Source organism: Galeopterus variegatus, unplaced genomic scaffold (assembly GCF_000696425.1).
Source record: "Galeopterus variegatus unplaced genomic scaffold, G_variegatus-3.0.2 Scaffold2746, whole genome shotgun sequence".
NCBI classification, from domain to species: domain Eukaryota; kingdom Metazoa; phylum Chordata; class Mammalia; order Dermoptera; family Cynocephalidae; genus Galeopterus; species Galeopterus variegatus.
Window position 1 is genome coordinate 132,163 of NW_007728857.1, and position 9,870 is coordinate 142,032.

The following is a 9,870-nucleotide window of genomic DNA, read 5'->3' on the forward strand; positions in this document are numbered from 1 at the left end:
ATATTTTTCTGGAGACTGGACGATGACCATGCAGTGAGGCAAAGAAGAGTCTTTGAAGTTCTGTCTCCAAATTTCCTTTCAGCAGCAAAAGATAACACATTCTGCACAAGTGAAGGGGAGGTTGACACGCTCCTCTCTGCTCCCCCACTTATAACCTCAGAGACCTCCCTCATGCAAAGCAGACCCCAGTGTCAGGCTGAATGCCCAGCCCTGAGAGAAGCAACCCCAGTCTCCTTCCACCAGGAGCCCTTCATCAGAGCATGGATGTCGTGGGGCTGCTCCTCTGCCTGGTGGCCACTCCCTGCTGTGAGTGTCCTTGGGACTTCTGGAATGGTACTTCGGAATGGGGTTTCCAGTGTGTTTGACTGATGGTGATGCTCCTTATCCTTAGGTTTCCTGTCCAAGTCGCAGCTGCAGGAAACAGGACTGTGCCTGGTGAAGCCCTCACAGAACCTGTTCCTCACTTGCACTATTTCTGGATTCTCTTTAACCACCTATGATGGGCACTGGATCCACCAGCCTTCAGATTGTGGACTGGAGTGGGTCAGTGTGATATGAGGTGTGTAGAAGGACAACTCTTAAATCCCAAGTGAGCATCACGAGAGGAACCTCCAAGAGCCAAGCTTATTTAACTCGGAGTGGCCTGAGATCCCAGGGCAGCACCCTGTACTACTGTGCAAGAAATACAGCGAGGGGAATTCAGTTCAAGCCGAGATACAAACAAACCTCTGCTGGAAGACAGGAGTGGACTTGGCGGTAGGAGGAGCTCAGTGCACACTCAGTACAGAAATTCCAGTGAAGAGCAGGTGCAGAAGATAAACAGGGTTTCCTTTCAGTCCTTGGTCAATAGAAGCCTTTCTCAGGAACTCTTATTTTTTTCTTCATTTGCTTTGTGGTTTCTTTAAAAATGCAGTTTCTGTTACCTTAAAACAATTAATGTAAAAGAGGAGTTGAATTTAATATTTTTTTATGGCATGTGATGGCACAACTTATGTAACATTGCATTCACCATTTTAACCATTTTAAACTGTACAGTTCAGTGACACAATATTTTCACACGGTTTGTTAGCTATCGCCAGTGTCTAGTTACAGAACATTTTCATTGCCTCAAAAGTAAACCCCACATCCTACAGTCACTTTTAATTCCTCTCTCTTAATGCCCCTAGAAACCACTAATATGTTTTCTGTCTCTATGGATTCACCTATTCTGCATATTTCATGAAAATGGAATTATATAATACGTGGTCTTTTGTGTCTGCTTCTTTTACATGGTGTAATGTTTTCAAAGTTCATTCTTGTTGCCGCATGTGTCACTACCTCATTCATTTTTATAGGTGAATACTTTCCAATTCTATCAATTTACCACATTTGTTTATCAACACATCAGTAAGTGAAAGTTTGGAATTATTCATATTTTAACTACTGTGAATAGTGCTGCTGTGAACATTCATGGAAATTTCTGCTGGGCACCTCTTTTCAGTTATCTTGGCATATAAATAGGAGTGGAATTACTGGGTCATGGCATAATTCTGCATTAAACTGTATCCATAACTGCCAGAATTGTGGCCGCAGTAGTTCTACCATTTTGACTGAACACCAGCTCCCTGTAATATTTCCAATGTCTACATATCCATGAGGATACTTGTTCATTTCCTTTAAAAAATGGGGCCACCTCAGTGGATCTGAAGTGCTACCTTGTGTTTTTATTTGTATTTTCCTGATAACTGATGACATTGACGATCTTTTCATTTGCTCTTCAGATATTTCTCTTATTCACTTTTAAGGTGTATTCCATTCCTTGCCCCTTTTTAATTGATTATTTAATCCTTCTGTTGATGGGTTATGAAATATCTTTATATATCACATTCTAGAAGGTAGAAAGGTGATGACCACAGTCCCTGTGAATCGGAATTGTTTTTGCTGTGTCCACAGGACACCATAAGTGCCAACCATCAGGCAGCAGCCCTTTCCCTCCCAGCACGTCCTGGTGGTGTGAGAATCTGGAATTCTCCATCCCTGCTGAACTCATACACCAGCAACAGTGAAAACTCTGCCTTGGTGGAAATAAAGACAGAAAGGGAACCCCCTAGGAAGCAGCCAGTGGAGAGAGCAGCAGGGAGAGGGGCAGGTGGAGAGGAAGCTGCTGCATCTGCAGGGAGACCTGGTCACCTCCTGACCTGCAGGTGTGGAGCTGAAGGGGACCCACAAAGCACAGGCTGTGAGAATGAATGTGGGTGCAGATCACAGTCATGGCTCCAGGCTGCCTCCTGAGAGGTGTGCAAGGGATCATGCTTGAGCTGTGTGCAAAAGGACTAAGAAACCCGCATTGACATTGGGATGACGGTTGCCAGCAGGAGGGTCAGGACTTGCAGTTTGCAGGAAATTATGATTACAGTTGTCTAAACAAGAAAAAAAGGTAAAACCAATATTTTCCAGTAACACTGAACATGACTTACAGTCTTATAACATAATCTCAAAAATGTTCAGTAGAAAACCTTTTATTCTTTTTTGTAATGTAAAAATCATGGATGGAGTTCAGCTTTGTTGTTGAGTTCAGAACTGCTTTGGCTATTTGAGGCCTTCTGCGGTTTTAAACATATTTTAGAATTCCTTTTCATTTATGTGTAAAAAATTGCAGTGGGATTTTGATAAAGATTGTGTTTAATGCTTGGCATAGTATAAAACTCATAATTACATTAATTCTTCAAATCTGTGAACACAGGTTCTTCAAATCTGTGAACACATTTAATGCTTGGCATAGTATAAAACTCATAATTACATTAATTCTTCAAATCTGTGAACACAGGTTTGTTTTTCTTTTTCCATCATTTTTATTCTTCTTTCATCAATGATTTAGAGTTTTCAGTATACATATTTTCACCTATTTGATTAAATTTCCCCCTAGAATTTAATTGTTCTGATGCTGTTATGTCCCCCAGCAGCTCTTCAAATTGTCCTACAAAGTTATGGCTACCAGAACAGCATAGTACTGGCTTAAAAGCAGACACATGGATCAATGGAACTGAATAGAGGACCTAGAAGCCAGAACTGAATAGAGAACATAGAAGCCAACCCACATGTTTACAGCCAACTGATCTTGAGTAATATCACAACAACTTTAAAAGGGGAGAGGACAGCCTCTTCAAGAAATGGTCTGGGAAATCTGGATATCCATATGTGGAAAAATGTAACTAGCACAAATGTCAAGACCCCTCGATGCTATAGTGAAGAGGGTCGGTAGCTAGGATAGGAATGCTCCCCAGCAAGAGGGACTTGATAAAGCTAAATTGTTTGCCAAACATGTACCTGTCATAGAAAAGTTGATGCCAGGTGTAAGATGTAAAATGGATGCTAGTGTCTATCTAGAGGGATTTGATTTGGGTCCATGGTGGAAGCAGAATATGAACTGCATCCCATTAGGATTCTGGACACCACTACAGAAAAGCAGGAAAACCTGGCACAGCCCTATTGAAAACAGATCCTGGCCGACTATCTGACACTGCAGCAGATTGAAGTTTTGACATCAACTTGCTGGTGGAAGTGTGCACCTCCATGCCAGTGAGTGGGTAGATTAAAGACATGCTTTTGAATCTGATGAGTGTCTGCACTCATGTTATCATATTGCAGAAATGACATGCTAATTACAACATCAAAACTCTTACAAAATTAGTCTACTGTCAGAAGAACTATACGCACTGCTGGGGCTGGTTACATACATGAATTTGGACCCCACCCCAACACTAGCAGATACTGCTCCACCTCTCCATTCTGTGGTGGAAGGTGTAGACAGCCGTCACTAGGATATCTGGTGTGGAGATGGTAGAAGCAGGGAAATCCACTCACCTGCCACTTCTCTGCCATCCTGTTGTACTCTGACATTATCTGGTATGAAGGAAGAACTAAACTGAGAAGCCAGTACACTGAAATTCAAGTGGTGAGGATCACAGTGACTCACAAGTTGATGCTGCTTAATACAGCTGTAGAAATCTGGGCTGTTTAGAAAGGTCTAATGAATTGGATGCCACAGTGGTCCAAAAAACCCCCCCAAAACCCCACAAACACACAGCACAACAAACACAACAGCAAAACTGGACAATACTCAAACCCTCTTTGGGGTGTGGAATTGTGGAGAGACATGAAGAATCTGCTTCAAGCCATGACCCCAGGTGTCTTATGGCAAATGTGAGCTCAGTCTTCAACCACCTTGCTGTGCAATCATGAGGATGATGCCTTATCTACAGCCCCAGCTGTTCTGCTATAAGACTTGCTAACACACTCTGATGTGGCTGACTGGGCTCATCAAAATTCCAGACATTGGGGCCAACAAAGAATATAGGACACAGAGGAGAGACTGCTCTGCCCATAAAACATTCAGATATTCAGGCTGAAGACAAGGATTTTCCACAGAGTCATTTGAGACCTTGTCCCCAAGACACCTTCCAGGGAATATTGGATGTTCCACCCACCTGTCACTCAATGGCAGGTAGACATGTCTGGGGTCCTGGCTGATAGACAGGGATCACAGGAGTCATTTCATTGGACATATTGTATAAGAGTTGTCAGAGGCCCAAAACTTAGTATGGACTTTTCATCTGTCTTGTAACCACACCACCACCGGACTTACTGAACATATGAATGGAAGGGTGAAAACTACACTGAAAACATTGGCACCAGAGAGGACCAGAATGGCATGGTTTCCCAAATGACTGAAGCCATAAGACTCAAAAATGCTGCCTCACAGTGCACAAGTCTGTGGAAGACTGGCTTGCAGGACACACACCAATAACCACAGCTCTAAACATGGCAAGGACAAGAATGGGGAATGCATTCCATTCGGCAATTGAGGGACTGGTTCTGCATTTGCCACAGGACGTCCCACCCAGTGACACTTTGATAGATTGGAAACTAAAGTGGCACCCCCTCCCAGGTGTCATGGTGTCATTGCATTGGGGGAGACCTTACCTCTGGCATCACACTCAACCACTCTTTATCTGAATGGGAGCCTCCCTCACCTCTATAGCCCCCATGGCACTCATTAAGAAGGGGACAGAAATTAGCTTAGTGGTGTGGCCTCCAGTTGAGGCTCACAGCTATGATAATATTGTACCTACTGATAATGTCAAAGGTTAAATGTGTGGCACAGCCCACCCTGGAAAATGCCCAAACAATGGGTGCTGTTACTATGTCATGATTAGTTAAAGTCTTACCTTTTCTCATGCCTTTTAAACCTTTTATCTTATCTCTTGTACCTTCCTCATCCTCAGGGTCCTGCCTTTCTGACCTGCGCTGCCACCTATGCTGAAGTTCATGGTTGATCAGACTGCAGGGTGTGTGGATTTCCGCCAATGTCCAGTCCAGGAGGGAGGTCATGGAAGGTTATCTCCATTAACAGAAGTGCATGTGAACTCTGGGTGGGGCTGGTGACCCAGCCTGGCACATGAGGGTTGTGACCCAGTCTTTATATGATGGGTCTGTGACCCAGTCTGTACAATAGGTCTGAAGGTTCTCTGAGGCCCAGCCTGACAGTTACTGTTGTCAGTCGGATTCCAAGCAGGTAAAAGAGGCCAGTAATTGGTGTCATGGGTAGGATGCCAAGTAAGTAAAGAAACAGAAAGCCCCTTGGGAGTGGCAGGAAATGTGGCTACACTTGAGCATGTGATCCCCAGTGGCTGCTTTCCTGCTGACCAGGTCTGGCTGTTGCTCACTGTACTGTGAGCCAAAATGGACCAGAAACCCCATGAAGCGACATGGCTTCAAGATTTGCAACAGAAAGCAGACTTGAAAACACGGCTACTTGCCCTGGAGGCCGAAGGACAGCAACAGGTCACTCCTGCTTCCAACACTGGGGATGACCAACCCGATGTTGAGTTGGGGGAGACTGTGCATCTCCTGGAGTGACCTTTTGCTCATCAGAAAGTGAAAGACGAGCAGCCTATGGGACCAAGCAGACCAGTAGGCAACCCACAGGTGACCCAATTCACTACCTATGTCCCATACACCCAGGTCAAATTGGTTGGCTTGGGGAAACAGTAAAGTGGCAGAAACAGGGGGAGCCCCTCGCTGCTGCAGCTGTGGGACCTAGGGGTGGATGGTGTGATGTGCTCTGGAGAAGACATAGTAAACACATGTCACAATTGTGTGACATGCAGATGGCTCACTGGGTGCTGGATATACCTGGGAAAGCTTGCTGGGTGCCACGTAAACCTGAGAAGATTCACAGGGTGCCACAGAAACCCGATGGCCTGCCAGGTGCCGTATTAACCCGAGAAAAAAGTGCCACATACAGATAGGCAGGTTACCTGAGGATGGCTGCCCTTGCAGAATTTCAAGTATGTTTTCACCTGGTGAAAAGGTGGACAAGTTAGCCTCCATTATGATGTGGAAATGGTTACAGGATACCTGCTGATATGCACAAGGGCAGGACAACCTCTCCCTGAGGATGTGTGTGAATGCAGCTGTTGTAACTGTGTGAGTGAATGTTGGAGAACTACCTGAGACTGTGAGTGAACTGCGGGCATATGCCAAGCTGATTCAAGTAATTCAGGAGCCTAGGATGGAGCAGCTTTATGCTAATATCCAAGACAATGGGAGAAAGGCCCTGAAGGCATTTCAGAAGTTTGGAAGAGCGCCCCTGCCATCACAGACCCAGAGGCTGAGGAGAACTGAGATTTATCTGGAGGACAGACGTGGGCAATGTTGCCCTCATCCAACTGCGCCCCGCATTCTGGCTGCTCTGGCTACAGCAACTCTGCCTCAGCAGCTCTGGAGAGCATAGAGCTGAAAATCTTGGTGGCATCTGCGTCATGTTGAGTCTGGAGGCCAGTAGAAAATGAGTGCAGTGGAGATGTGGCAGCCTCCACCCGGAGTCCAGAAGACATATGGAAAAGCCTGGGGACCCAGGCAGAGACCTGCTGCAGGGGGGAAGCCGCTGCAGAGGTCATCTACTGGGGAAGTGCCTAGTGCAGCCAGGATGGCAGGAGTGCCACCAGGAGCCCAGAACTGTGGGGTTGCTGGCAAAGTCAGCACTGGCATGGAAGAGCTGCAGGTACTATGGCAGCTGAATGGGTTTCACCTAACAGAGCTGCAGGAGTGAGGTTGCCCAGTGCTTTGGGCGCCCAGATGCTCCACTGTGCTTCATGTTTGCCCTGTTGGGTTTTGAATTTGTTCGGGGCCTGGTTTTCCTTTCTTCTTGTCTATTCCTCCCTTATGGAATGGGAATGTGTACCCAGTGTCTGTCCTACTGTACCTTGAAGTAGATAAATTTGCTTTTGATTTTTACAGGTTCACAGCTGGAAGGAGTTTTACCTTTAGCCTCAGATGAGACTTTGGTCTTCTGAGCTGGTGCTGGGACAAGCTAATGACTTTTGGGATGGCAGGAATGGAATGTAGATCTGTGGTGACAGACCTCAAGTGCCTAGAACATACAGTAGGTACTGAGGTTATGTGAATGCAAGGGTCAGTTATGCTCGGTAAGGGAACATCACAGAAGGTTCCAACTGTGTTGATTGTATGGCGAGGAATCCTGAAGGTGTGGATTGTAGGGGAAGTGAAGGTAAATGGTCATGCTCCCTCGGGAATCTTGTTGAGTATTTGACGTAAATATGTAACTGCGATGTGTGCCCAGGTGTTCCTTGGATAGTGTCTGTTTATGCATGGGGGCTACCAGGTTTTCCTGGTTTGTCTAACTGACACCCAGGCGTTCGTGGATATTGGACTTAAATATAAAGGATGGGTGGATCTGATCCAAAGTGACCCTTGCCACCAGGATGCCCCAGGGGGGCCACAGCAAGGCTGTTGTTGCCAGTGCCACTGTGATGCTCCAGGAGGCCACCAGCACTGCTTCCACTGCTGCTGCTGAGGAGGCTGAGGACGCTGAGGACTTAGCTCATGTCATCTTCCAATGGCTCCCGGGATCTTTCCCAATTATCTACCTCGTGGAACCATATGTGAGGGCTGGTGACCCAGCCAGATATGTGAGGGATCTGGTGACCCAGCATGACATGTGAGGGGTCTGTGGCCCAGCATGGCATGTGCGGGATCTGGTGACCCAGCATGGCATGTGAGGGGTCTGTGGCCCATTCTGAATCATGGGTTTGAAGGTTCTCTGAGCTCTCTCCTGACAGAAACCTATTACGATTGGGATGGACTACGGTGCATACAAACTGAACATTGAGTTTTAGGTTTCATGGCCCATTACTGAACTGAAAGAATAAATCACCTCCTGATATGTGTCCCTAGGGCCCTGTCAGGACACGGGCAGATAAGATCGTAGGGGTCGATGTGTGGAGTGTCAAGTGGTGGGGCGTGGGGATGCTCACTGCATCCTCACTGCATCAGAACTCACTCCTCACTCATGGCCTTCATGCCTCTGGCTTCAATGGCTGCAATTTCCCTCCATGACCGAGGTACAGGGAGCAACACCATGGAGTCACATGGGCAGCCCCATGGAGCCCCTGGGCATCCTGCACTTCCTCCCAATTTCTCTCTTCAGCACAGCCGCACGATTTCTCTGAGTCCCTTACAAGCCTCCACCCTCCGCCTCCCCATCCTCCCAGGGTGAGGGGAGAGCAGCTGCCCAGCACTCGGATGGGCCAACACCCCACTGGATGTCTGTGAGTAATCACCAGTCAACCCAACAACAATGACAACAATCATAACAAAGAGCCCTCCTACGGCACGTGGACTCATCCGCTTTGGTTCCTGCTCTCAGGACGCCCTTCAGTGTGGTGGCTTCACACTGCGAGCTCAGGGACACCCCACTTACATTCCTGCACCTGAGCTGCTGTACAGTCATGTGTATGAAAGGAGGCTGTGGAGGGTAATTTGCTCAAGTCAAGCTGTCATGCAGTTATATTTGGAGCAGGTAGATACATTTCTCAGATTTGTGAAACAGGCAAGTTTTAAATTTCAACTGAGTTTCTTTGGTCAAACGAAAACAAAGTGAACAAAACAAAAATCATGAACCAGGCAGCCCTCCGAACTACAGCAGGTTCAGAGAACCACATCAATCACATTCTCTTAAAGCATTTGTAAAAAAATAAACTGCACTGTAGAAACAACATAATTGCTTAAGCTTAATTAATAAATTGGTTACAGAGCCTCCTCCAATTAACCGAAGCCCTGCTATGGCAGTAAAACGTCATATTAGTTTGGTCTGTGCGACCTGGCACAGAAGCCTAGTATAAATCACTGGCCCCCCACAAATTTTATTTAACATTCCCCTTCCCCGCTGGTCAGGCTGTAACCTGCATGAGACCATGGACAGCAGCTCCCAGTCACCGTCACTGTAGAGTTCAAATCTCAAAATGGTATTCATAGATGATGGTGTTCTCATGATCATATGTTCCTTTCAATATGTTCAATTAATTAATTCATTCAGTTAAGACATTTAGATTTTACATATTTGTGGGGTACAGAGTTGAATAGCAATACATGTGCACAATGTGTGATGATCACATCAGGGTAATTAGCACATTCATCGTTACAAAACTGAATCACTTGTTTGTGATGATGACGTTCTATCTCCTCTCTTCCAGCCAGTAGATGACAAGCAGCAAATGAATGTTAATCACAGAGGCCTAGCTCGGCTGCGCAACCACAGGACATACTTTTTTCTATGTGGCTGGCATGTGTCCACTAACCAACCACTCACTAAACCCCATCCCCTTTCCTGCCTCTCGTAACCACAGGTCAGTTCTCTCCATCTGAAATTTAACATTATTATTATTGTTTCTCGTTCGTTCTGTCGTTTCTCCCTCCCTCCCTCCCTCCCCCCTCTCCTCCCTTCCTTCCTTCCTTCCTTCCTTCCTTCCTTCCTTCCCGCCTTCCCTCCTTCCCTCCTTCCTTCTGGCCCGCCCGTGCCGCAGTCCT

At 46.3% G+C, this 9,870-nt stretch overlaps 1 gene segment (V, D, J or C); it reads left to right on the forward strand.

Annotated features, from left to right (window-relative positions):
* The first annotated feature begins 260 nt into the window (after window positions 1-260).
* Window positions 261-9,870, forward strand: part of LOC103598807 — a 34,517-nt gene continuing 24,907 nt past the window's right edge. The window contains 1 exon segment of the V gene segment in view: window positions 261-306. Coding sequence covers window positions 261-306 — 46 coding nt within the window.